The sequence below is a fragment of the Guyanagaster necrorhizus genome, assembly GCF_019112545.1.
Source record: "Guyanagaster necrorhizus MCA 3950 unplaced genomic scaffold BT62scaffold_27, whole genome shotgun sequence".
In the NCBI taxonomy this organism is placed as follows: Eukaryota; Fungi; Basidiomycota; class Agaricomycetes; order Agaricales; family Physalacriaceae; genus Guyanagaster; species Guyanagaster necrorhizus.
In genome coordinates this window covers 180,791-208,713 of record NW_025064906.1, presented here as the reverse complement: position 1 = coordinate 208,713, position 27,923 = coordinate 180,791, and the positions used below count along the sequence as shown (strand labels likewise).

Sequence of the window (27,923 nt, the reverse complement as noted above, 5' to 3'; positions counted from 1 at the left end):
CTTCAGAGATCTCATTGCTATGGGAAAGATAACGATCTATCTGGATGACATTCTCATCATGTCCAAAACCAAGGAGGAACACTGAAGAGTAGTATGACAGGTGCTATCACTGATGAGGAAGCACTGACTCTTCCTCAAGGCCGAGAAGTGTGAATTCGAGGTACTGGAAACTGAATACCTCAGAGTCATCATCAGTGAAGGAAGCATCAGAATGGACTCTATCAAGGTAGCAGGAGTAACCAAATAGCCAGAACCAACCAAGAAGAAGGAACTACAATCATTTCTTGGATTCACCAACTTCTACCACTGGTTTATTCAGGACTACAGCAAGGTAGTCTGACCCATGATGCAATTAACTGAGAATGTGCCTTGAAACTGGGGAATCAAACAACAATTAGCATTCAATAATTTAAAATGCCGGTTAGCCGAGGATGTCATACTTGCTATACCAAGTCAAGAAGAAAAATTCCAGATGGAGGCTGACTCCAGTGAAGAGGCAATTAGAGCCATACTCTCTCAAGAACAGGATGGCAAGTGGCGACCTGTTGCATTCATGTCAAAGGCACTCACAGTAACAGAGCACAACTATGAAATATATGACAAGGAGCTGCTCACCATAATGCTCACTCTGGCCAAATGGTGGCATTATCTCATTGGAGCAGTCCAGACTTTTGAAATCTAAACAGATCATCAAAACCTCCAATATTTCTGACTTCCACAAAAACTAAACTGCCAACAAGCCCAGTGGGTTACAGAACTATCTGAATATGAATATATGCTACACCATAAAGCTGGTGCAGCAAACAAGAGGGCTGACCTCCTTAGCTGCAGGGCGGACCATGACCAAGGAGGAACTGATAATGAAGGAGTTGTATTATTACAACCAGAACACTTCTGAGCCATGATTATGCCCATGGAGAAGGAAATGCATGAGTGCATCAAGAGCACTATCCAAGATCCCTATAAATGAGATCAGAAGATAGCCACATCACTAAATCATGAATGGGGGCTGAAGAAGGAAGGAGGGATGATCCATTATGATGGTCAGATCTATATCCCAAGGGATCAAGGACTACAAGGTGACATTATTGCCACCTGTCATGATCACATGACTGCTGAACATCCAGGGATCTCCAAAACAAAGGAATTAATCTTGAGGGAGTATTAGTGGCCAAAAATGGACTATAATATCACCCGATATATCAAAGCTTATAAAGTTTGCCAATGAGACAATGCTTCAATGCAACCCAGAACAGCTCTCCTTCACCCAAATGAAGTCCCTTCATCACCATGGACCCACATCTCAGTGGATATGATAATGGGACTTCCCAAAAGTGATAGCTATGATGCCATCATCGTTATAGTAGATTGGTTCTCAAAGGTGATTATTCCAATCACATGCTTGATAGAATTAATATCTGAAGGATGGGCTAAAATCCTACAAGATGAAGTCTATGCAAAATACGGCATGTCTCAAGTAGTGATTTCAGACAGAGAATCACAGTTCATCTCCAAATTTCTAGACAATCTGTACTGACTCCTTAACATCAAACAGAATGTCTCAATGGCATACCATCCACAGATGGATGGCCAAACAGAATGAGCCAACCAAGAAATTGAAAAGTACCTCAGACTTTTCATCAGCTATCGACAGGATGATTGGATGGAATGGCTAGCATTAGCAGCATTCCAACACAACAACAGAATTCACTCAGCAATGGGCAAAACCCCATTCTTTGTGAACTACAGGTGGAATCCACTGGTTGCAGAAACAGGATGGGCTCATACAATGACACCAGCATCAAAGGATTTTGCAACAACAATGGCAAAAATCCATGAGAAAACCAAGACAGCTCTTGAAAGAGCTGCCTTAACAATGAAGAAGCAGTATAATAAACATTGCTGGCCAGCACATGAATATTCAACCAATGACAAAGTTTGGTTGGATATAACAAATCTACACCTACTAAGGTCTAAACAGAAACTTGCAGACAAATGAACAGGACCATTCAAAGTCTTACACAAAATTGGAAACTCCACATATAGGTTGCAGATCCCCACAACTTGGAAAATTCATAATGTTTTTAATGAAACATTACTGACACTATATGTGGCACCAGCCTTCCCAAACTAAGAACAACCACCTCCACTGCCACCAGAACTCATTGATGATAAAGAACACTATGAAATTGATGAAGTGCTAAACCACAAAACCCAAAAAGTTAAAGTATGAGGCAGAGGCATAAAAACAACCATTGACTACTTAGTCAGTTGGAAAGGTTATGGACCAGAATTGAACCAATAGGTCAATGAAAAATATATGAACGTGGAGGAGGCCATACAAGATTACAAACACAGAATCAACAAATTGGAAGTAGAAAGGATCATGTTCAATATTATATCTGCAATACAGAGTACAACGATGGGTCCAGCAGATCGACCACCTGCAACCAATAACAGCCAAGCTAGGGAGGATAGAGAGGCTGACCTGGTGGTGACAACAGAAAGAGAGAATATATCTAGCCAGATATATATCAACCAACCTGCCACATATAGTATGGAGATCAATCAACTCACACCGAGACTGGCAGATTTATCCTAACTTAACCATCAGGACAATGGTCTTAAGGAGGGGGTAATGTTATGATTTTTTCTATTTTCTTTTCTTTTTCCCTTGGAAATGACTCCTATCTTTGCTTAATCAGGGTGCTTAGGCCAGTGCTTAGGACTATGGGAATGCTTAGCTCAGCACCAGTCAGTCACTCTCCTGTCACGATGCTGTGTGCTGTGAAGAGAGAGACAATGCTCCTTTTGTCCTCCAACTGCAGTGCAGCAGTAACAGCACAACAGCAAGACAACAGCTTTTGTGGAGAGTCTGGCAACAGCAGAGGCAACAGCTCTATGGCAGACAATATCTTTTGTGAACAGTTATTAATAACCAGATAACAGAACAGTATTTAAATAGTTTAGTTCTTGCTGTAATACCCCAGTCTCAAACTAAAGTTTATTCTTCACCATCCTATCTCGAGCCATTCATAAAGTGCCTTGATCACACAAGCTGATATCACATCAGTGAATTCTAACAGTATAATCTGAAGTGTGAGGTTCTGTTAGTCTATCATGTGTTATCAGTCATGTGGAGTTTGAGCCTAATACTCACAACCTGTGAAAGATGTCAACATAAAAGAGTTCATTGCATTGCCAGAGATAGGCTTAGATGTGGAAGATTTATTTAATTTTGACAAGAATATTGACACCAACACTAACTATGTTCCTATTTGATTGGCACCTGTCAGGCAAAGTGCCAGAGAGCATATGTAACACCTCAACATATATCAAACCCTACTCTCTTGATCTCTTACATTACTATACCAATATTATTCAACTAAGTAGATTACTGTTTCTCACTATGCTTACCCTTATCTCTATGATCTTATTCTATATCTGTTCCTTATCTATTTGAATTATTTAAGTACTAGATAAACCTTTGTGATACAGTAGATAGACAACTTTTTTCAAATCAAAGTCTCTTTTATCTGGTCACCCTTTGCTTATCTGAAGTCCTTATATGATAGAACTGTGACTTGTCTCACTTTTGTTACATGCACATAGCATATTCATTTTGATGTACATCTGTAAATACACCTCTTCTGCTGCAAAGTCTTCCTTCAGTAGCTGCTCAAGATCAAATAGGCTAAGTTCATTATTCTTTATTCAGGATGCTATCTTCTCTAGGTCTGAAGCAATTCTATGAGCAGGTGATATAACAAGTCAGAGACTACAAACCAATCTTATATATAAATCCTTCCTCAGTAAATAATGTAAAGTAGGAGATTTCAGAAAGAATGAGATTGGTAGGACAGCCAGCAAATGTGACACCTACAATGCTACTAAAAAGAGTATACTCCACTTTATATCTCAGATTGGACAGCCATTCATCTTTGTTAGTCACTATACAGCCACCTCAGATAGCAGCTGGAACAAATTCATGATGCATTGTATAAGCTATATCATGAAGAATTGTGACAAGAGTGAGCCAAGAGAATTATGCTCAAGAGTGGCTGAAATATATCTATTCACTCAAACAAAAGTAGAATAAAGGACTATCATGAAGTGAGGCTCTTGTCTACAGATACAACCTTGGAGAATGAGTTGGTTGAAAATTTGGTAACATCACTGATAGTTGGAGCAAAATATAGAGAGGTGACTATAGGAAGAAAAATAACAATATTTTCAGAAGATGAAAGTGTGTTTTTCAGAGTAAAAGCCACTTCAGACAGAGCAGCATTCAGATATGCATTTTCAAACACCATGGCAAGAAATAAAAGCAAGTTCAACTTATTATATAAGCTAGTATTAATACAGACAGCTCATTCCAGTGTTTGTTATTCATTTTGCTTTACTGTCTAACTTCTAACACACATCCCACTCCTATACTATTAGTATGTGTACCCATGTCAGACTTGTCACCCCTCATAAGTGATAAGAGTATTGATTCATTTTACATCAAATAGCTAGAAGAAGGTCTGGCCCAATCCAAGAAAGGTGATCAGTGTTGTGTGTGAGAGCTATGCTGTATTCTCATTTCTATCTTCAACATACACTACTCAAACATTGCTATAGCCAGTGCATATGACCTACTACTTCTACTGTCATCTGCTTATTTAAATCCAAAAACTTGCAACCATATTCTCAAAGTTTCAGAAAACTCTGCATTTCATTTACTACACTATAATAACTCACTTCTCTTCCAATGACTACTCCAAGAACCCTCCTCAGAACACTGTTTTCTTTGAGTCCAATGTTCTTGCTCACAGAGACATGAGGTCATTGACCACCTGCTCTTATTTCAGCCCCATTGTTGAGCACTGTTCTCATAGTGTAGATGAGGCAGTCATTATGAAGATTAAGCACATGAAGTACTCCTGTGGCAATTTAGAGCATAAGTACATTTTTTATTATGTCAAAGACCAATGCAATATCTCTGAAAGAGAGGCTGTCATTTAGATTGAGCACTTTTATGAGATAAGTACACTTCCAACTCAGAAAGACCAACATCCACACAGTCCTCCTCTAGTCTTTCTGGTATTGCCTGCAATATCTTTACTATTAACTGCACTCCAAAAATTATACCAACCAGCTTTCATTTGATCAGTATAATTTCCAGAGTGCAGTTGATAGTAAAGATATCACAGACAATACCAGAAAGGCTAGAGAAGGACTGCATGAAACTGATAGTGACTGGACCATGTAGATATTGAACTTACTGAGTTAGAGATGTATCCATCTTGCAAAAGAGCTCAATCCAAATGATGGCCTCTCTTTCAGGGATATTGCACTGGTCTTTGATATAACAAAGAATGTATTCATGCTCTGAATTGCTATGAGAATACTTTATGTGCTTGATCTTCATGACAACTGCCTCACCCACACTATGAGGATAGTGCTCAATGATAGCACTAAGATAAGAGTGAATGGTCAATAACCTCATGTCTCTGTAAGCAAAGACATTGGATTTGAAGAGAACAGTGTTCTGAAAAGGGTTCTTGAAGTAGTCATCAGAAGAGAAGTGAGTCATTGTGATGTTAAAAGAGGTGATACTGAAGAGAACCTAATAGAGCATTATGACATGCCTAGAGTAACACTGAAAAGAAAATTGAATGCTAGAATATAGATGAATAAATGAAACATGTCTTTTTTGACAATAACAACAGATATCCTGCTGAAAAAATATCCAAAATGTGATGGCAGCCTGAATGATGCAAGATGAAGCCATATCTGAAGAACATGTTTGTTCAAGCAACAAGAGGACATATGAACCTAGTTGCCATAACCTTCCCATCAACTTGCTTGACATTTGAATGTAATTGTTTTTTATCTTAGAGACCAGCTGCATGACAAAACAAGACTCAAGGTTTGTTTCCCTTCTATCACTATAGTCTTGCTCACTCATTCAATTATTTCTGGTCCCCCAGCTGTGAGAATATCAGATATGATGTGGTTAGAGTAACATCCATGGATTCAGCATCAGTGCTGGTCAAGGCCACAACAACCATGCCAATGACATTAAGCAGTTGAGCATGGAAAGCCATTATGATGGGCTCACCATCAAGGCTAATTCTAGGCAAGCGATTTTGAAGTGCATGAAGTATGATATCAAGATCAAGAGAAAGTTGGTGGTCGTCCAAACACTGTTTACATTCCAGGAGAGAGAGAAAAGAGCCAAGAATGCGTTCGATAATAGTCAAGTCCCAGATCGGATTGGCAGATGAATTCTTCAGCAGGGGGAGGACAGTCGATCGCAGAATACGATTGGATACAATCAAAAATTATGCGTTCCTGCACACGGACGTGATCGTTAAACCACTCGCCATGATAGTATTTGCAGCACTTTGGCTGTGTTGTTCCATGTTCCCAAAGAACAACCGTGCGGACACCTAGGTCGTCAGTCTTTCTTTCCACAAAAAAATTCATAATGTGCGACATCCCTTGGAGGATCCTGATATCCTATCTGCTAGTATGTACGTCATGTCAAGGGAATAACAAAGAATGTACACAATGGAGTAGGTTGATTGCATGCCGGAAGCAATTAAACATCGCAGCCTTTTCAAGCTAGACCCAGATCCTATTAAACCCATAAGCAATCATAAAACGCAGCAACAACAAATCACCAACTTTCTCAATCATCTTTCTCGCAATAGGATGGAACGACATCTTCTCCTTCTCAAACGCCTGCAAAGCTGTATCCTTGTCGACCTTGAACACCGCTCGGAAGATATCTCGGCAGAACTTCATCCTTCCCACCACTGCACCCGTCCCTTCTCCAATAACCCAATTTGCCGCCGAAGCCGCAAAGCTGGGGGCAGCTGGAGACGACACATCCATCAAAGCGAGCTGGTAAAACCTCGAGCGGATTTCGGCATTGTGGGTTGTTGAGAGGCCGTAGAGGGATCCAAGGTGCGTGAGGAGGTCAGAGGGGAGGGGAAGATATGATTGGAGGCGCTCGAGGAATACCGCTGAGCATTGTTCATTGCTTTGTTTTTCATTACGAAGAAGAGGGCACACCTGTCTGGTTGGAGTTGAAACCACTAAGATCATCGGACTTGAAACTGAGCTTGGAAACTTCAGTGGCCCGTGAGGCATCCCAGCGTTCAGCAAGGGAATAAGCTTTCGTAGCCAAGGAAGTGTCATATTCCATGGTCACAGGCAGACTTGTGCCTTCGCCGTAGAACCACGCCTATGCCATAGGGACGATCAGAGGAGAAATCAGCAAGAAAAATGAAGATAACACACATCCCAATCAATACTATCCAGGGCTTTGATCTTCTCGGGACTGCCGTGTTTCTCATAGTAAGCATACAGATGTGCTTTCCATTCATCAGTGGTGATGCTCTTGCCCATGAATGTGTTGACGTAGTCGCTGACGTAGGGAAGGAAAACATCAAGGCCACCAATAGTCCGTTCTGTGAGATGTATAAGATACGTGAATGAAGGGACCAAATGTTAGACCACACCAAGGTGAAGGATCAGATTGGCACCCTTTTCATAAGGAACCTGAAGAGAAGAAACTCAAAATGCCGTTCCTAACAATGCGAGGAGCATCAAACCTTGCTATATGCGTCATCCGGGTCTTCGCCCTTTTCAAACTCGATGACCAATCGCTGGTACTTGGGTCGGTCCGCATACAATTCCAGATCATCGACTAGACTCTTGTATCCAATAAGGAAGGAAAACCCTCGGTCGGCCGGGGAATGGATGACCTGCAAAAGGAGGCGCTCCATGTAGGTCGTCCAGCCTTCATTGAGCCAGAAGTGGGTTGCGTGAGCGTGACTGTAGTTTGCGTCAAAAATGAAAAGAAGATGTCGGAGAGCACGTACGTCACGCCATTACCGAAGAAAGAATGGGTGAGCTCATGAGCAACGACGTCGACAAGGGTCCGGTCGCCGGTCAGCAGCGCTGCACAGGTTAAGCGTTGTCTGAGGAAATACCAAAGTGCGTCTTACTGGGTGTTAAAAAGGTAAGGCAAGCATTTTCCTACGAGTAGCCGGTTAAGACGAATGAGACGAAACAACCAAATGAGAACTCGCCATGCCACCGTAAGGGAAGGAAGGCGGGAGGACAAGGAGATCGTATACGCCGAATCTATACGAGGTGACGATGTCTTCTTCCGCCCTCAAAAATCTGCATGTGTCTTCAGAAAACTCCCAATAAGCAGCGTCAATCATCTCTGGCTCTGCCCAGACACCGCTAGTCCAATTTCTGTCTTCGTACTTGGGGAAGGGTCGATAAACGACGTTTCCGGACGCAATGGCTATCAGATAGGACGGTATGGGGACGGGCTGGGCTGGGTCAAACAAAAGTCAGGCGAGAGAGAGAGAGCGAGAGGTCGTACCTGGTGGTAGATGTATTCGACAAGATCCTTTCCTACAATTTTTCCTCCATGAGCGGGGCCGTCCGAGGGTGGCGATTGTCGGATGGCGGATAGAAGGACTGGAAGAACGGACGTAACTTTGGCCGTGTATGTCTGGTGGAACGGTCAGGTAACGATGCAAAGGAAGGTGATCCTTACAATCTTGACAGACGGAGTATCTGCGAACTGTGGTCATAGAATGCTGCCGAACCGAAATGAGCTACGAACCTTGGACAGGCGCAAGAGTTCGCATATAGATGGCCTGGCATTGACTGAAGAGGTACGGAAACTTTTTTCCCTTGGTTTGTCTACAAAGAATGGGTAACAAGAGACTTGACGGGCAGTAATGCTTACTCCTTGTCCAACCATTGAAGCGCAATACAATCCTTGGTCGTCTTGTATAGCACTGATACCTTGACGGTTGATCCAGCCTTGAGTCCACTGCCAAGAGGAACATGGAGAGCAGAGCCCATTACGAAATGCTTCCCTTTGACATCGTACTACGCCGTTGGTCAACGACAGCTCGACCGACGTGCTGGTGGACCCACGGTGACTGGTTTGTCTTGCACAGAGACTTTACTGATATCCAGATCTGCCGTGTCGAAGCTTTGGAATGTGAACTCCAACATTTCTCAGTATTCTGAAGAGGATATACGCACATTACTTCTGTTACTCCATCGACCTTTACCTTGAGATCATGAACTGCCTCCCCGCTGACGGTCTTTGCTTCCCAGTCGATGGCCCAGATGAACGAGACATGTTCGGTGTAGACTTGATCGTAATTGGACTGAGTTATCGGGTCGCTCATTGTCACAGTTGGTTCTTACGTGGTGGCTATACAGGTCGCCGTTTTCGGGCGTGATCGACATTAAATAAAAAGTGTCGTCGTATTTATATCCATTTTTGCTTCCTCGTATTTAAATGATGCTGATGTCTGCGGCCTTTGTTATTCATTTTGCCTTACTGTCTAACTTCCAACACACATCCAAATCTCTGGGTTTCTTTTTCACCAATATCCAGTGTGGGTGACTCAAGGAAATCAAGTTTTCAGCGGCCGTGCTCCTGGTTCGAGTCGTCGAACAACGGCAGACTCGGGGTGGCCGACATGTTCTCTAGAAACAATTAGAGAAGGAAAAATGAATACTGACATGATTGCGCGTGATTAGAACGTATCCATTCCATCAACATCGCATAGATGGCCCGCACATGCCTTCTCCAAAAGTACATTTCTATCTCTCGGTCCAGCAGAGTTCCATAGTGTCATCTGTACGGATTTCGACCAGAGAAGCTCATCAAATAGCGGCATGATACGATCTCAGGTGTCCCGCCATCAGGAGGATTGTGCAGGTGGGCTACCGCCCAATCCTTGGAATTCGTCACGATGAATCGAACGTTCGGTATTCTGAAAACAGACGGTAGTTTGTATAATGGCTCCGATCGCAGTCGCTCACTTGAACCGCACGCTGAAAGCGAGTGCTGAGCAGATGCTTTCGCCAGTGGTTCACCACAAACCGGTCGTCGCTCCATTTCGATAAGCATGAGCCGAGCTTCTACGGACTTGGCTTGGGACAGTTGGCTAAGGACGGGCCGCCCGCGGTTAATACTAGCTTATATAATAAGTTGAACTTGCTTTTATTCCTGCATTGCTTTCTTCATCGATTAACCTGGATAGGGTTCGCAGCAACAGCTAGATCGTAGCTGACGAAAATGATAGAACCATAACCAGCTCCACAAAAGACTTGGCCATAAACTCTAGTTGTCAAAGCCATAGACAGATAGACCGCAGGGAAATAGTTTGAAAAAAACGCGAGCATTTGTTCTTGTTCGCCATCCAGGGAAACCTCTTGCCTGAGGATGGAGACAGTGATTCAGTACGTTCGAGTCGGCACTTCGGGTCAGCCCGCGTTGTATGAGACGGATCATTCTTCGCGCTGAAGGAAGGTCTTCTTCAGTGTACTCAAAGTCCCTGAGCGCGACGTCCGTATCTCGCGGAGGTGTGCTGTGGCCTGTCATGCCGTAAAATGGTATTCTGAAACAACAATTGCAGGAATTCGAACCAACTTGCTCAGAAATTTGTGCTGCAGCTATAGTCAGTTTGTACGAACGCCACAACAAGGAATTGGGCGGGGAAATTCTTTGTAAAGTCGAAAGTAACCGTCTGGCGCGGCTATCTTGAATGAGAGACGATGTTGAGAGAGAAGAGGTACTTTTGAACCCCGTCCGGTCGACTATGATAGAAGATAGTAGTTGAACAAGGGAAGCCCTCAAACTAGACAAAGATGATGTGGAGAACTAACGATTATCAGCTACAGGAAATTTGTCCCTGACGTGGACAGGTGTGCGTCGAGCAGGGCGGAGCCAAACAAACAGGACGTACTCACTTATGTAACAAGTTCAACTTGCTTTCATTCCTGCCATGGCGCTTGAAGACGCATATCTGAATGGTCCGAGGTGGCCCTTACTCTGAAAAACACACTTTCATCTTCTGGGAATGTCGATATTTTTTTTCCTATAGTCACATCTCCACGTTTTGCTCCAACTATCAGTGATGTCACCAAATGTTTAACCAACTCATTCCCCAAGGTCGTATCCGTAGACAAGAAACCTCACTTCATGATAGCCCTCGATCCTACCCTCGTTCGAGTGGATAAGCGTATTTCAGCCGCTCTCGAACACAATTCCCCTGGCTCCTCATTCCTCGCTCTCGTCACAATTCTCCACGGCGTAGCTCACGCAACACGTCATGAGTTTGTTCCTGCTGCTATCCGGGCTGCGTAGTGACTGACAAAGACGAATGGCTGTCTGATCCAGGACACAAAGTGGAGCATGCCCTTTTCAGTGGCATTATAGGCATCGCGTTCGCTAGCTGCCCCATCGATCCCATTCTTCCCGAAATCTCCAACTTCACATTATTTACCGAGGAAGGGCGCACGTATAAGATTGGTTCGTAGTCTCTGGCTCGTTATGTCGACTGCTCATAGAATTGCTTCAGACCTAGAGAAGGCGGCGTCCTGGATAGAGAACGATGAACTCTGTCCGTTTGATCTCGAGCAGCTACCGAAGGAAAACTTTGCAGCAGAAGAGGTGTACTTACAGACGTGCGCCAAAGTGAATACGCTATGTGCGACCATCATTGGGAAACTCGCGTTTTGTAATAGTCAGCAGCGACAAAAACCGCCAGGTCTGCACTGGATTTTCCCTCGTCAGCGAGATCGATACTAGGTAGACATGCCACTGGTAGATTTCGTCACTTTCTTTGCAACTTATGATTCCAGGTTATTACGGAAATAATACCCCGCTGTACATTTCGTTTCATCCCGCGAAGGAGATGCAGAAGGAGCATGAATATGAACTGCTCATAGAACAGCGCAAAGCAAAGGCCACATGTAGTAAGGTGACACCTTATGCATACTTTCATATTATAACTGAATGTCCATAGGCGTGGCTTCAACTATCTACATGCGATCCAGCATCGGAATACAGAATAATATTCAGCGGTTTATCTGCTGTCGTCCTTGAAAGAGGTACGCGTCTTCGTATCCCCTATATTCGAATGCTCGGTTTTTTATAGGTTCATATGCATCCAATCATCACGGTTTGCTTGTGTCGCCTCACTACCACCTTTATTGCGACGACAATCCTCCCACTCCCGTTGAGTATCCTTTTATCGATGAACTCAATCGTTGTGAAAAGGGTATTCCGTTACTCACAATCATAACCTACCTCATGCTTCCAAATACCTCGGTCCATAAAGGTGTCCTTCCTGCCATTCGGAATCCCACCACTCAACCCGAACAGGCTGATCAACTTGACGCGCAAGTCCCGACGGGACACCAAATATAAACGGTGCAACTACGGCAGCTAAGATCTCGATGGCATCGCTTTCTGCTGTTTCACTTTCCGAAAACGCTGAACGCCAGATTCTAGATATCCTTGACATTCGACCATCCTGGTGTAACCCGGCTTCCTCGGATCCTCTTTCCTCAGGTGCTATGCGACGATTCTCCGGACGATACCTCTCCACCAGCTCCTTCGACTATTCATCTTCCCGGCTCAGATGTGCATGTCTTCCAGCGCATTACTATTGGTAATTTCGCACAGGTATGGTGCGGATCGGTTATGGACAGCCGAGAGACCGTCATCTCTATCGTCGTCAAGGTGTACCCCCAGCGCCACGTTGAGGCTATGGACAAGGAAACTCGTGCGTATCGGCTTCTCTCTCGTCACCAGTTGGACGACGTCGCCCCTTTGTATTATGGTATATTTGTGATGCTTGATGAATCTTGAGGTGCTGTGATCTTGAGCGACATAGGAGAAGCCTTCCATTGTATCGCGTAGGGCGAAGCGGGGATGAGCGTGCAGGAACTGTGAGCGTCTGGGATAAATTGTTAACTTGATTCTCACTGGCCGTGAATGTGGCTGAACTGTTTGGGAGCAAGCGAATGCTCTTCACTCCGCTAGGGCTTTATCACTATGACATTAAGCCGAGGAACGTCACGAGAGGTCGGAATGGGGCCTTGTGTACTCTTGATTTTGAATGATCTTCACTGAACAGCTCGTGTCTTTGCAGCGAACTTGAAACACTTTGACGAAGTTTTCGACTCTTTGATGGAGCGGCGGTAGTATTGACTACAAGCATGATTTGGCGCTCGAATACTCTAGCTGATGAATCCTTCTGTAAATAAACGAGGAACGATGGACTTATGATCTGAAAATTGAAGGCGAGACGCAACCTGGTTCTAGATGCACACTGATCTCGAGAAGAGCTCTGTAGTTCCGAAGGGACCAGCAAGGCTGCCTTTATTCCCTCTACAAACAGAAATTCCGCAGAACTGTTGATTTCCCTTTTTTTCTGCCATTACACAAGTTGTCAATGAAGTTCAAATAAAGGTGGGAGCCGGAGCCGCGCGGCCCGCCATAGCTGTCTTCGATGAATTCTTAGCCCTTTACCTACAGCTCTTTCTCTCCGGTTGTTGTGGCAAAGGCTAAATAAAAGTTGCAGCTGTACCAGGATCTTTGAAGGGCGCTCTCTTGCCCCGGCGTAATAGATTGTTCCCACCGAGAGAAAGCTAAGCCTAGCGCTATTAACTATAATGAGGCCTGGATTTGCTGGCCCCTGACTGCCAAGTCCTATATAATATTGACGCGTACGTGTGTCGCGACCGTCAGGTGACCGTCTCCATGGCCCGACTTTGTTGTCAAGGAAGGGCGTTGTTCCGCTGTTTATAGTTACGGATCTCCTTGTTCAATTATACGAGGGTAATTATAGTGAATCCAGAACCTGTATCCGTTAATGAAATGAAATGACCGGTGTGCACTCACTGATAACGGCTGCTGCTGTTTCTCCAGAACGGGTACCTCGGAGTGAGTGAGTGAGTGGAGCACAGGACTTCATCATCCTGCGTGTCAAAAAGTTATTCACAATCCCACTAGCAGGGAGTGAACTTCCAAGTCGACTGGCGTCAAAGGGGGAGATCATTCTCCGTTTAGAAGGTGGACTGCCATTTTGGGTTTACTTGCTGGCTGATCACGTGGAAGGACATACGTCCTCGATACGTCCTTGATTTGGTAATGTTTGTGAGTTGGACTTGAACCACTGCCACCCCTCTCCATTCTACTCTTTCCCTATTGTCAAGAGCTATGGTGCGTCACTGTTCTGCCTGTATGCTCTCAAAATACTTAGTATTTTTGGCCCATTCTAGTCTGTGCCACCTGCCGCACTCCGACGTCTCATGCGCGAGCTGTTGGAGCTCAAGAAGAGTCCACCAGAAGGAATTCGCGTTCAAATCAGTGATGACGATATGCTAGACGTTGTAGGTCTCATCGAGGGCCCAGGTGAGTCCATTTACGTATTTGGGCGTTTTTCGAGATACGCTCCTGGTGGCTCAGAAACTGACCTGTATGTCGCAGAGGGCACACCTTACGCTGGAGGGTACTTTAAGGTGAAGTTCAATTTTACAGAAGAGTTCCCGGCGGCGCCACCCAAATGTACGTCGCCTATCCTCTTGTCTTCGAAAGGTTTTATCGAATTTACTTGCAGGCTGGTTCGCCACCAAGATCTTTCATCCCAACGTATCCGCGGCGGGAGAAATTTGTGTAAACACACTCAAGAAAGATTGGAAACCAACCTACGGCATTGGCCATATATTGGTGACCGTCAAGTGCCTGCTTATCTACCCCAATCCTGAATCAGCGCTTGACGAGGAGGCCGGCAAGCTTCTGCTGGAGAATTACCAAAGTTATTGTGACCGAGCCAAACTCATCACCAGCGTTCATGCAACACCACGCGTCCGACCAGCGGAGTTCGACCCCCCATCGGTTTCAGAAGCAGCGACAACCGAATCCTTATCCCCTTCATCTCCAGCCCTAGACTCATCAACACCAGCGAAACCTCTATCAATCTCATCCGCAGTGTCATCTGTACCTACCCTGCCCATTGTAACGCGTAAGTCAGCCTCTCCGGCTCCGACGACTCACCCCAGGCCGTTGACAGCGTCGCCATCCAACGTCGCTGTTGGTAAACTGGGAACGCCGGCCGTCGGCAAAGAACGGCATACCTCTCCTTTGCCTTTAGGCACTGCCGACGCGAATGTCGCCAAAGTTGGGGTCGGTATACCGGGGAGTACACCTGTAACGGGAACCAAAGCGGTGAAGCGAGCCGCCACCGGGCCCGGTGTCACAGGTGCGGAAAAGAGAAAAAAGGCCCTGAAGAGGTTGTAGCCCTTTGGTGGTACCTACTGCTCCATATACTTATTGATTCCTGGGATCTCCTCTTTGTATGTCTATCTTTTTCGTTGGATACATATCTCTACACTCTTTTACACTTGATTTGTCTTGTTATTACCGATGATATTTATGCATGCTGTACTCTACTTCACTGTGAGCTGACTAGGTCAGTACTTTGTCTTGGTCACCTGGTCAATTATTTTTCTCAGGTATGATTTTTGCTTTATGCTCCCGTTTGCTGATTGCGCGGTTAGCTGGGGTGCCAGGAATTCCAGCTGAGCAATAATTCACATGGAATGACACAAAATTTTCGGAGTCACCGACAAAGATATGTGTCTTTCTCTTGCTTGTGATGCTACTGGATACTCAATGAACTAATCCAGCACTAATCCCTCCGACTTCCTTCCGATGTCTGATTAAGCACAGGCTGTGCTGCCCCTGCAGGGTAGTGTGCTACTACCTGTGTACTACTTGTGGCTGTCCGCCTGATAGGCCCTTCCCCATTCTCTCTTTTCCCATATACACGTATGCTTGAATGAGCTGTATCTTATCGCCACCCAGGGCACCTTCCGAGCAGCTGCGGCTTGACAGCTTTCGGATCCTGAGCCGACTCTTACTGGTTGTCGAATTCAAGCCATGGTTCGCCCGTGAAACACGGTGCAGCGAGCCCAACCAGGCGTATCGCATATTGTGGGAGTGTTTCTCGCTGGGGGCGCCATCATGTACACTCTTGAACCTCTTGTCGCCGCCGTATCATCCCGTCGCGTTTGAGTTTGAACTGTCGATGGACGAGCGAGTCGCGTTCTTTGCAAAGTTCATTGATCATGTGCGCCTGCTGGAGATACGGGGCTTACTCCCATATGGGGAGGTCATTCGTGTTGATGATATGTTTGGGAGGTCGAATCCTGGGTTTGCGAAGGTATGTGGGTGGTTTATGTATAACTATAGTCTTCCTCATTGTATGCGACAGGTGTTGAAAACAGTACAGAGCATTCTGTGCGCATTACAAGGGTCCTATCCAGGACTATTCGTCGTTCCTTACCGGTCGCAGTATCAGCGCCAAGCTTTTGTGCAAAATTTGCTGGATACTGAGCGGGCTCATGTGTGCAACTTGGGTATGGTTTCGGTACGTTGCGCCAGCTTCACATGTAGATGTCTATCACTTATTAACATTGCATTGATAGGAATCTGTATTGATGATGTCAGAAACGACAGGCTTGGTTGATCCAGCCCTAGAGTGCCTTCTCATCAATCGTACCCATCTACGTGAATATCACGATAGAGTCCTATCTTTCTTGGAGAATGTCGTCACTGCTCCTTGGCTGGAGAACTGGACTGTAATGTTCAACTCGGAACATATATCGTTCAAAACGAGAACGAGCAGCGCGTATCGGTCCATATGCGTAAACTACCTCCCCATGTTCGAGTTCCTCCGGAATCAGCTGCACCTCCTTGATCCGGCGCTAAAGATTCATGCTCAGACCCTTCTCAACATTCTCAGCCAACTACCTTCCAGAATTTCCGAGTACTGGTTTTTCCTCACTGCGATCTTGCAGGTGTCTTCCCCAGCCGAACATCCGTCTTATGATTCTCTATGTACCGTCGTCTTTCGAATGCGCGAGTCATCGGATACCATCGATGAGATGAGTCGACAGATACGTTCGATGCGGGCCACGCAGATCCTCAAGGCGCGGGCATACTTCTGGGACAGTGAGATCGACCCCGGTTCCCTCGGGTCTCTTCTTCTCGATGATGTCCTCGTGGAGGCCTCAGGAGTACGATACGCCGTCTTCTTGTTCGAAACGATGCTCTTGTGCTGCTTGGATGGTGCGGGGGATCGCCTGCCAGCGCAATATCCCACTAAAGCATGGGAGTTGGGTCCTGGGCTGAGGGAGAAGTCATTCTTAAATCTCGTCCATGCTATTCCGACTAGCGCTCTTGACATGGTCTGTATTACAGGTCCTCAATCCTTTTCAGTTGAATGGACAGACGCCCGTGTTTTGGAGTTCAACACGATCTGTTCCTCTCAGAATGAGCAATGGTGCTCGATGCTGGGACTCTTCGCTGAAGCCATCGTTGACGAGTCGTGCTCCAGGGATAGTCTTGATAATGTCTCTCTCCTTTCTGGTATGTCATGTTCGTTTCATAGATCCGAGACTGGCTTAATTACATTTTGAACAGAAGATGAAGATGCTGGCGGACGACGGAGATCGCATCCTAGACCATGGAGTATCATTGCCCGTAAAGGACCTCAATCAGAGTCTTCATCATTGATCCGCCAAAATTTTGGGAACAACGATATTCTGTTGAGCCCAGGCTTGTTACCTACTCTCTTCAACGGCACTTCAGATGTCCCCATAAGCCCTTTATCGGAGGAGACCCATTTTACTCCTCTGGGCCTACATTTCGATCCGCCACCTACACCACCTCCGGAATTGGATACTCGTGAGTACATCTTTTTTCAAGAATAAAACACCCTTTATGACGTCCTCGGTGCAGTCGATGAGCATGATCCAACAATCTTACTGGATTTGACTGGCAAAGTCACGCGAAAAGGCCGATTCCCTGAAGCCCACGGAGGATTCTCCGATGTATGGAAAGGATTATGGATGGACGGACTACGCGAACGAACGGTAAGGTAAATTCCTTTCATCTCGTATAAATCTAACTTTTGTCACAGGTCGCCATCAAAGTTCTGCGCTCCGGCGGAGACAACCCGGAGATGAAAGAGAAGATGAAGTTGGTGGGTGTTTATCTATTTCTCGAACTATTTATTCAGCGCTGTTAATTTTACGTCCAGCGGCTTTTGAGGGAACTGAACATGTGGAAAAAGTTGGATCACCCGAATATCCTTCCGTTACTTGGGGTTGTATCAGATTTTGGTCGATACGACGCTATGATCTGCCCATGGTTGGATAATGGGTGCGTAACCCAGTACATGGAACGATGCGGAGATCTCCTTTCCATGACAGATCGTTTACAGCTTGTGGGGTTTCAATGTCTCCCTTCGAAGCTGTACAGCGCTAATTATCTTGTAGTTGTGCGGGGTAGTAGAAGGGTTAAAATATTGTGAGTTAGTCTGCGAGGCCTATTGCTATTATTAATTTTCACAATCTAGTACATTCTTTCAACATTGTACATGGAGATCTTACCGGGGTACGTGAAGACAGTCTATTGCTCTTCAGTGGGGGATTAATTCAACCTGGGTGGGTTTTTAGTCGAACGTTTTGATTAACGATCAAGGGAAGGCGCTCCTGGGAGACTTTGGATTGTCAAGTATTGTCGCTGAGTTTGACGGGACATCTTGCATGACGTCCGGAGTCAGCGGAGCTGTGCGCTGGGCCGACGCCTCGTTGTTCAAAATTCTCCTGGGAGACGATGAGGACGATAGGGTGACATCACTCACAACTATGAGTGATATATACTCTTTCGGCAGCGTTACTCTAGAAGTGAGTGGAGCTACCCATCCAAGTCAATCTAACCGGGACATTCCCAGATCTTGTCAGGCCGCATCCCGTACCATTATGTCCGCACGGACGCCCAGGTTGTTATCGAGCTGCATAACGGCAAGAAACCGCGGCGGCCTGCGCCATCCTTCGTCACCAACGCACAGTGGGATTTTATTCAGCGTTGCTGGGCGGATGATCCGCAGGAGAGGCCTGATGTTGGGCAGGCCTTGGCATCCATTCAAGGCTTGTATCGCACGAGCTTGGAATTCAGAAGACATAGTGCTTGAGCCTTGGGAAAGAAACGCATTTGTATGATTATTTTTGCTAGTTATTCTTGTCATGAGAACGGTTTTATTTCAGTTTTTGACAGAACATTTGGTAATGTGTAATTATTTTTGGTCTAGGCCTTGGTTTGTAAATCCTTCTGCATTCCCATTCTTTATCCTTGTAAGTTAAGTATGTTTTCTTGAGCACTTCATAACTTATTTTCATGCTTAAGCCTGGGATTTCGTGAGGGACAATGTTACTGAATGACGCCGGTAAACGCCGTGCCGTTTCCCCACTGCAACCAACCTGAGCATGAACACGTTTATCCTCATTATCGACTACTTTGGACTCCGTGCGCCTCCTGATGCACAGAGTTGACTTCAGAGGCACTTGCGACGCCAGAAGAATCATCCGCTATGGCGCCTCCATCAAAGATTTCTTAGGTGGAAAATCAGTATTCAAATCAAAACTTGGTCGGTTCCGGTTCCTAAAGTCTGGCTGTACTTTCGGTGGAAGAGGCTTAATTATATCGTTGTGCAACTTATACCAGGGGAGTGCCTGGCTACCATCTGGCCTGATCTCCGGGACGAATCCAAAAAGATCATCGTCGAATAGCTTGCAAAATATGTCTGCGAAATCCGTTCTATACCGCCTCCTTCTGACACTCGGATCTGTTCAGTTCTGGGTAGACCTATCCATAACTACCGAATGTACGCTAAGTCCCACTCTTTGGTATTCACTCACGCCGGTTGGTTCCCAGCTCATATTGAGTACTGCATGACGATGAATTGGCAAAATAGGACGTTGGAGCATGACCCGTGGTGACCGTAGGTTCACAAGTTCATTCCGGTATATGAGATCGAAGCTGAGGCGGATGAGGCATTGTTATCACAATATTTCGTTCCGATGATGCAGACGCCCTAGGATTTTGGCGATAACAATTTTGGGATACTTGGAGCGAACTGGCTTATACATGAAAGTTGACGTCTTTGGTCAGTCTCTTTCCTGGTGTCTCCAGTATACACAGATCTCACGATGCGTCGCCAAAGTAGCTTTGATTCGTCATTCGATTGGCAACCTTGCATCCATAGGGGTCAGAGCTAGTCAAAACGCAGATCCATGAAGCATGGTGCGATGCATGGGCACAAATTTCCATCTCAGCCTCACACATATACTCAGATCTAAAAACTACATGTCCCTATCCGAGGTGCCCAAGAACTCGAAGTGACTGGATCTGTAAGATAGCCAAAGGGAAGTCTTCTCCGAATAATGGTGGTCTAAGGTTCACTGCCACTGTCTAGGAAAGCGAGGGTCCATAAACGCTTTTTCAGAGCATGATTAATCGAGCTTGTTCGGACGTTGTTATCAAGCCAAACGGGAATATATATTCGTATGCCCCAGAAGTGCACCTTTTCATCAAATTCCGCAGGAACGCACGATGCATTCGTTTTGCCGTTCTACACAATCGAACTTCGGAAGAATGACGTCAGGGTATGGGAATCAAAGCAAATGTATCCCGTGCCTTTACTGCTGTGAATCATCTTATCGAGTTGCTATGCTGCCTAATGTTTAGTCCAGGTGGCCTAGACCAAGTGTATCTTCTCCTTAGTGTTCGAAAGCTCCATGCGAGTCATCATCAGTTTGTTTGTGCTTGATATTCGGACTTCCTCATGGAATTATCTGAGGGACAAGGAAATACATACGTAGGCATTAAACCCGAGAGTGAAACACAGCAGCCATATCTACTAATATTTATGAAGGTGGAGAGGTAGTGATAATAGTCAGGAGAGACCTGTTCGAACAAAAACAGCCTGGCGATGATCGACGCCAACTTCCAAGTCCAATGCGTAAAATTAATTCTCCGTCGTACTTCCATCTGCTGCTACGGATCCTTCTGATGGCTCATTTTGGCCTCCAGGAACTTCGCTGCTAGTGCGATTTCTATGTTCATAATCATCGAGGTAACTCCCGCCAACTTCTTCATCCGTACTACTACCGTGACTCTGGTTGGCGGGATGACCTCCGAAACGAAGCGATGACGCGATGCTTACGCTCCAAGAATCGTCTGGGCGAGCATGTCCCGAAGCAACTCGTCCAACGATGAGTGTAGGTGCTATTCCCTGTAATAATGCGAGCATGATTGCTTGGTGGCCAAATGAAGGAAGAAAACGTACTTTTGCTACACCAGATAGAATGTCGACATATTCCCCTCCCGTGCTGTCACGAACCACAAGTGTTATGTATACTAGCTTAATGGTGGAGGAGAGCAAAAATGATTCCACAAGGATCTCCAGGGCACCTTTATATGACCGGAGACCCGTCCCTCCGTGCATTGTCCTGCAAACAGTAAGGATCCGAAATATGATGAGAACCGTGGAGAGCATCGTTGTTGACAGACATAGAGATAGATAGGCAATAGTCCATGTCGCTAGACTAGCATAGGTCTCAGCATTCTGAACATTGCTGAATGTGTCGTGCAACTGAAGATATGCATGCATGACCTTCGAAGCTTCATCATCTATGAGCATTGGGATGGAAGAAGAATTCTGGCACGTATGCATACCTGTTCCAGCAAGAGAGCAGAGAATGGGGAGAAGGACGATTAACCATCTCCGTCCCCACACGGTCTAGCATCTCCAAATCTACAAGCCATTTAGTTTTGCATGCAAAAGGAGTGGTCAAAGATGACGAACCATTGACATGTCGGCGAGAATAGTGCTGATTCCTCCGGTTACACTTGTAATCCACAACACCCTCACGGACGTAGGAGTGTTCATCTGGAGTTCTAGAAACTCGGTCCAAAAATTCCAGCCCTCATCTACCAAAGTGTGCCAGAGAAAATGCCAGTAGAACGAGAAGGATATCATGTCCAGGACATAAAGGGTCAGAATGACAATTATCATAGCATAGCTCCCCATGAGTCTGTGTGAAGTGGTCTTCGCAGATACTGCGCCATCATGTTAGCGACGGCAGGTAAGTGCCAGTAGTAATTGAGATTGAACTGACAAATGCTCCACATAGTGACAACGATGACGCCCGTATAAATTCCTACGCATGGTTTAAATCGAATTTATTCGACGAGCGCTATTCGGAAAGACATACCAGAGCAAAATGCATAGAGTATGGTTTCGTCTAGAAAAACATTTATTGCCTCGAATATTGTCTGAACATCATCACTTGAGAGGTCAGGAGGTTGTGTTCCTCTCGACATGTCGATGGAATTCGTGGATGGTGTTTTGGTATTGGAACGAAGTCCCTTTTAATAGAACAAGGACAGAGAGGGCTTAATAGCATACCACGGAACAAAATAGTATCAGCTGAAAGGTCCTAGTATATCGGCGAGATGAACAGGATTGAGATGTTAACGAAATTATTACTGTTGAGGGGCATTGATTATCACCTTGATCATCTTGAAGGCCAATAGCTTTTGCCGTTGCCCGCACCATCATTTCTATTTTCAAAGTCCACTAACTAAGGCCGGCCGACAAGCGGCAAGGCCCGCTACCCTCGATGTAAGGACCATACTGACTCTTTGAATACATTCTGAATGTATGTAATGCATATATAGCTCTGGCTGTGCGCGGGGAGAAAGTTCACTCCTAAATGGTATTCCTTGCCTAATGCCCACCTCTCGGCGTTTAGTCTTGCATTACAGGGATCATTACCATCACATCTGCGGTGTATCATCAAAATCAGCGAAATCTGCAGTTCTTTGGCTGTGTTTTATATAATTGCTTATCGGATAGATGATCAGGATCTAGGGAGCGTGAAACGAAAGACCGGTGATGCATCGATGAAGACCAAGACTTCGAGAGAAATGCGCAGAAGGAAAAGCTACTTATCGTTTGAAAAAGCCGGAAAGGTATAACTCTGTTGAAAATGAGAAAGTTGTCCTTTCCCCATCAGCTTTTTTATGAACTGCTGTAAAGTGCCCATGAGGACCGCACTACATGGACCACTTCTCTAGCCACGGTTTTGTTTCTGCATACTCCAACTGAGAGATTTGCGTTGTACGTGCCTACTGACCTTACATTGAATGAGGCCAGGCTCAGGCATTCTTAGTTGAGGAAGCAGATGCACCATATTTATATTGCATACCCGTCCGCCGTTCTAACATCAGATACAGCGAGGAAGAAAGGATGCTAACAGCCGGATAAAGTTATTTATTCCTGGGAAAGGGTGTCAGCTCAAACGTCTCTCCCTCCTTATGACTTTGCTATAGATATTCGTAAGTGAGCTGAGAAAAGCAGATGGGAAGTGGACGTGCCGGTGACTCCATGTTGTCGTATTGCATCTGTGTATCGCATTCTACATGAATCGCGAGTTCACCGGGCTAACCTTCCATGAGCAGACTGAAGCACGAAATAAAAAGAAGTAGTCACCCTGGCGACTTGGATACGAGGTCTACGGGATCCATTTGGCATAATTTCCTTAGACGAACTCTGCTTGTTTGAACTCGAAGACCCAAGTTGCTTCCGCGAATTCAAGATGGCCTAGGATCGTGTCTATTAAACCGAATTGACTTTCAACATCATCATTTCTTACCAAGACAGAAACACTATACACTAAGGGCACAGTCAGTTCCGTACTGCGAAGAAAAGAAAAAAGCAAGACGTACTTCGACAAAGAAGGGTGTACATTGCAGCAGAAAGCAGAGATTGGGGCCAAGCAGCCTATACGAGCGTGAAAAATCGCGGACAAAAAGAAGGATATTCAATATACCTCTGTAACAAAACAAAAGACCCCGACGAGGCTTGGCTTATATGAGCTTTGTGCGGAACGCAAAACTCAATGTCATTATGGGCACCTTATCAACAAGCCGCTGTTCATGACACACGACTTGAATTTGTCGACAACGCGGTTCGTTCTTTATGAACAGAGATCAGTACTAACTCTCGAACAGTGAACATGGTAGCTCACTGTTCACCTGAGGTCGTCTTTCTGAAGTCAATGAAAAGGAGGGACACTGTGATGAGCTACAAAAGCGTCGGGACGTCGTCATAGAGAATTACGGCAAACGTACGAGGTTGGCGCTATATCCGATGGCTAGCAGCATTGCAGTGTCCTACGCAGGGGATCAAGCAACGTCGAAGTAGCGCGGATCGATGATACCTTTTGTTGCAAGAGCTCTGCTAATGACTTGAAGTGGACACTATATCCTGCATGAGTATCGACGGACATGCACTCGAAAAGAAGCCCACCTTCTACCAAAATAATCTTCAAAAGGAAAGCGTCAAAGCCCAGAAAAACATTTGCTAGAAAATTACTTGCAAAGAGTGACCACAAAGTTTCCGGCTACTAGAGCTGCCTGCACCGAGTCAATACAAAGCCAGAGGTGTACATATTTACCCTCACAATTATGGCACTCAAAGGCTTGTTCTTCTGGCTCGCTGGAGTACGTCATCAGCAAGCACGAGTTTCATTCACAGAAATCAAATACGTGCCTATCCATACTCTCCATGTAAAAAAGCTAACGGCGATGAATGAGGCCATGATCTAACATGAAACATAGGCACCTACCCCTGGCAAAGAAGCCCTTGAAACGCCTTGAAAAATGATGAATGGAGATGGGCTAAATTTTAGAAATGTGCGGATTCTCACAGTGAGGACGACCTGCGAAAGGAAGCTCCTATAGCCGGGTCGTAAATGAGGTGCAATCAAGAATGAAAAAAAAAAAACTCGCCAAAGTAGTCGCAGCATTATTGCCGGATCGGAGAATCCCTTCACCAAGTATATATAAAGGGCATGCGTGATGAAAATTTGATGGAGTGTATCGATAAAGCTAGATGCGGTGATTTTACAGCCACTGGAAATTCATGATACGACCGTACTTACCACACCACTGAAACCTGCGAGAGGTCAATTAACCTTGGATAGGAACAGCTTAGACAAGCGACACCCACAAGAACTTTGGTGATAGCTTGATCTTTGTTGTGATCCTGTGGCAGTGAATATGAAGAAGAGCGGGACTGGTAAAGGATACGTACTACAAAGTATTCCCAAGAACAGAGCACTGTTACTCCCTGAAAACTAGAGTGCCGAGATTGATGAGGCTTCGCAGCGCTAGACGTTCATCAAATTGCCTACCATGCTGAAATTCTGAGACAAGCCATGAGATGAGAAATACTCAGTGAAGGACGGAAGACCTCATACACTGTACATATGAGAAGCGCTCCCATCTGTATCGAACGACTGAGTATCGATTGTAATTCGATTAGAGCATGTTGAATACCGTATTGTCAGGAGCTGCAGTGGAGGTTGTTTCACTCATCTTTACTGGACAGAGCTACCAAGGAGCAGGGTTACACGTCGATTTGAACGGAACAGTTATATAGACCGAACCCCAAAAGAAAACTTGAGTCTCTATTGAAGGAAGTCGCATAGAGCAACAGCCCTTATGGTTAGATAATTTACCGAAATGTAGCATCAGCGAACCTTTTGATCATCATATACACCTGTCAGTTCAGATCATCAGAACCTGAGAAGCAAATTTCGAGCCAATTTTGATTTGGAAAGTCGAGGAAACGACCATTTTGCGTCACTCCAGGCCTGAAAATTAAGTAGTAATTAAACTTTGAGGCAGCTGCACCGCCACAAATGCGTCGGTAGGATCCGGCCCGAGTTGAGACGCATTCCTTTATGCTTCGTCATCCCGTCTTTCAACTTCTCTTTACTTCACTGTATGAACCCTCTGGAATGTAATTTTGTTCTATTGCCAGCGGGACGGTTCTTCTCAGTGGGTCCGATAGGAGCACAAGATAGAACACATGTTTCGGATCGCAGGGCTTCCTCAGCAACGACTGGCAGCTTCTGATGGGAAATAAAGTCTGGATTGTACTCTGGCCAAGCTCTCTGGCGATGGATATCACTATATTATTCCGCAGTGCATACTTCGGTCTTTTGTGGCTTCCTGCGAGTCTCAAGAATAAATATCCTCCCTCCCTTCTCTCGACGATCACATTGGAAGAATTTTTAGGCGGACCCGCTATCTGAAACAGACTTAGGATCAGGATTCTTAATGTTAGTTTCGCCGGCACTACTACAGAACCTCCGAGGTAGTGCCGTTATCTGACGCGACACGATACTAGAACTAATTTGCACTTGTCACGGTGATCAGTCTACCACTCTATAGCTTGGTAGGCTCACCATACTACCTTGTTCAACCATTCCCCGTGGCTGTTAATCTAATGAAGAACACTGCGATGCTGCTGCCTTGATCTGTCGACTGAAGTTGATGGCTTCCTTGGACCCATCACCTGGCATCCGGAAGATATATACTGAATACTTCCTTGGAGTTAGTGGTGAAGGGCATTACGGGAACTCTACGCTCGTTCCCCCGAATCGGACTGTTGCTTTACGGTGTTACGAGCAAGTTTGTCGAATGGATATGAGTTTCCTACGTTCACAGAAACGGACGCCGTAATGTTCGGTGACCTGTTTGACCACATTATATGCTTCTTTAGCACGTCCGGTAAGTGCGGAAACGAGAAGACCCCGGTGCGACAGTTCAGCATTAACATTCAAGAAAACTTCCCCTCGGGAGACACTTTGCTAAAGCGGGATAGCGTTTACCGGGTTTGTAGGCTGGCGCAAGAAGGGGGCCAGGCTTTTGAGGAGTTTGATCTTCTCAAGTGGATTCCCAGGGCAGTACCTTGGTGGGAACAACCACTAGGACGAGAATATACCATCCAGGTACCGATGTAGCATGGCCTGTAGCGCACCATGACATTCAGGGAGGTGTGGAGAAGCCTCTAAATGTATTTGGTACCAAGCGCACACATCAAGAACTGACGTCTCTCATCATCAAGCACCGACTACCAGCTATCCGACGGTAAACATCGGTGCATTACAGCTGTACTGAAGATGATGCCTCACCCTAAGAAGCAATCCGCCGTGTCCCTAAAGAGAACCAAGTACACACTTGCAGGTCTGAATCCATCTATTTTACGCAGCTGACTGGCACCGATCTAACATTTATGGATTTTCTGAGGGCTTACTGACGCGATCTCAGACGTGAGAATCGGATAGTTACTGCCTATCTGTTGATTGTGCTATAGATTCAAGTCTAGTCTCGCTATGAATATAGCTGATAACATTAAGTAAGAAGTAAGAATCAGGCAAAATGATACACACAATCAGACATCCATTAGAAGAAGAGGCAAACGCCGTGCTTGCTGAGATTGATTCCTGATGTGGTCTATGGGACTGAGATTCTTCATCGACATATTCTAGACTGTGGCAGCGTCTCTACCTTTGACCAAATTCTCCGTTTCGTATACCGAATTGCCTAGTAGTAACAGCATCTGATACGATCCTCTGTTTGCCGTAGGAGTCGTTCATGCTGATCTGTATTCTTCTTCATCAGCTTAGCAAACTGTTTTTTTTGCGGGTTTCTAAGAATCACCTACGAAATACACGCTGGAGGTCGGGGAGTGATGACAGATCAGTATCCTCCCTCTCGGCCATAAAAGACTGGTTTAAGGTTTGGAGCTGTTGTAATCATCCAAGATGCTAGCGCCTAATATTGGGCGTCCAATTTGTGGCTCGTTGAAGCAAGGTCGCCGAAACTTCTCATACATATTGAAGTTAAAAATCCAACCCGATCGCTGATAGCCCCGGTGACAATCGCTTCCTTATGACCTTGAGCCAGCAAAACTCCGTGCGGTAAAAAGAAACGTACCCTTCATTGTACTTGTTGGTTTGATCCAAGTATCGTCAAATTCTGTGACCAGTCATAAAACTTTACTTCTTGACATGGTAAGGAGCTTCGTGTAGACCTTGTGGGACTTGACAAGAACCGCTGCGCCAACTTGTACCCGCAAGATTTCTCCGTTCTCCTTGATCGTATCGCGAGACCTTGTTTAAACTTTCTTCCTGAAGAGCTGGTGTTGACGGGAAGATTTTCGTTCCGTTGCCCATCGATTGATGTAGCGCTCGGATCCTATCGATAAAGGGGAAGGGAGCGTCTACGATCATTTTTTGGAGGGAGCTGAGTATATTAAGATACAAAAGGATACCACCGGAAACAAAGCGGCCATCTTGACTTACCTTAGAAATCTTCTGCGGCAACC

The 27,923-nt window shown here is 45.4% G+C and overlaps 6 protein-coding genes across 6 annotated transcripts; 3 read left to right on the top strand and 3 right to left on the bottom strand.

Annotated features, from left to right (window-relative positions):
• Positions 1-6,450: 6,450 nt before the first annotated feature.
• Positions 6,451-9,259, bottom strand: BT62DRAFT_935715 (zincin). Its single transcript, XM_043187001.1, has 15 exons — positions 9,070-9,259; positions 8,959-9,016; positions 8,765-8,910; positions 8,639-8,718; positions 8,570-8,589; positions 8,393-8,524; positions 8,088-8,339; positions 8,004-8,034; positions 7,878-7,956; positions 7,608-7,830; positions 7,515-7,554; positions 7,294-7,463; positions 7,066-7,237; positions 6,676-7,016; positions 6,451-6,625 (listed from the first exon to the last, which is right to left on the bottom strand). The coding sequence occupies exons 1-15, from the start codon at positions 9,216-9,218 to the stop codon at positions 6,608-6,610; spliced, it is 1,911 nt and encodes a 636-aa protein (XP_043036186.1). The 5' UTR covers positions 9,219-9,259; the 3' UTR covers positions 6,451-6,607.
• A 1,567-nt stretch (positions 9,260-10,826) lies between these two features.
• BT62DRAFT_922403 (uncharacterized protein) lies at positions 10,827-13,033 on the top strand (the record flags this gene model as incomplete). Its single annotated transcript, XM_043184396.1, has 11 exons — positions 10,827-10,854; positions 10,926-11,150; positions 11,189-11,353; positions 11,403-11,591; positions 11,686-11,804; positions 11,850-11,934; positions 11,982-12,229; positions 12,512-12,611; positions 12,749-12,777; positions 12,850-12,913; positions 12,966-13,033. The coding sequence occupies 11 exons, from the start codon at positions 10,827-10,829 to the stop codon at positions 13,031-13,033; spliced, it is 1,320 nt and encodes a 439-aa protein (XP_043036185.1).
• A 958-nt stretch (positions 13,034-13,991) lies between these two features.
• BT62DRAFT_935710 (uncharacterized protein) lies at positions 13,992-15,325 on the top strand. Its single transcript, XM_043187000.1, has 4 exons — positions 13,992-14,053; positions 14,113-14,245; positions 14,321-14,398; positions 14,451-15,325. The coding sequence occupies exons 1-4, from the start codon at positions 14,051-14,053 to the stop codon at positions 15,128-15,130; spliced, it is 894 nt and encodes a 297-aa protein (XP_043036184.1). The 5' UTR covers positions 13,992-14,050; the 3' UTR covers positions 15,131-15,325.
• Positions 15,326-15,367: 42 nt separating this feature from the next.
• On the top strand, positions 15,368-19,077 carry BT62DRAFT_935709 (uncharacterized protein). Its single transcript, XM_043186999.1, has 11 exons — positions 15,368-16,055; positions 16,107-16,262; positions 16,321-17,263; positions 17,318-17,581; positions 17,636-17,769; positions 17,817-17,879; positions 17,937-18,122; positions 18,175-18,205; positions 18,255-18,292; positions 18,355-18,585; positions 18,633-19,077. Exons 1-11 carry the CDS (start codon positions 15,672-15,674, stop codon positions 18,870-18,872), a joined length of 2,670 nt encoding a protein of 889 aa, XP_043036183.1. The 5' UTR covers positions 15,368-15,671; the 3' UTR covers positions 18,873-19,077.
• A 1,628-nt stretch (positions 19,078-20,705) lies between these two features.
• BT62DRAFT_1010010 (uncharacterized protein) lies at positions 20,706-22,063 on the bottom strand (the record flags this gene model as incomplete). The annotated part of the gene is made up of 6 exons (XM_043177602.1): positions 20,706-20,972; positions 21,027-21,361; positions 21,416-21,479; positions 21,546-21,799; positions 21,859-21,900; positions 21,955-22,063. 6 exons carry the CDS (start codon positions 22,061-22,063, stop codon positions 20,706-20,708), a joined length of 1,071 nt encoding a protein of 356 aa, XP_043036182.1.
• A 796-nt stretch (positions 22,064-22,859) lies between these two features.
• On the bottom strand, positions 22,860-25,138 carry BT62DRAFT_1079064 (uncharacterized protein). The gene is made up of 23 exons (XM_043179447.1): positions 25,085-25,138; positions 25,006-25,031; positions 24,940-24,951; positions 24,840-24,882; positions 24,756-24,791; positions 24,688-24,701; positions 24,536-24,634; positions 24,454-24,481; positions 24,373-24,398; positions 24,297-24,322; positions 24,208-24,242; positions 24,124-24,160; positions 24,054-24,069; positions 23,965-24,004; positions 23,876-23,917; positions 23,773-23,828; positions 23,660-23,719; positions 23,575-23,605; positions 23,471-23,525; positions 23,398-23,417; positions 23,235-23,345; positions 23,120-23,185; positions 22,860-23,068 (listed from the first exon to the last, which is right to left on the bottom strand). The coding sequence occupies exons 1-23, from the start codon at positions 25,121-25,123 to the stop codon at positions 23,012-23,014; spliced, it is 975 nt and encodes a 324-aa protein (XP_043036181.1). The 5' UTR covers positions 25,124-25,138; the 3' UTR covers positions 22,860-23,011.
• Between the last annotated feature and the right edge of the window lie 2,785 nt (positions 25,139-27,923).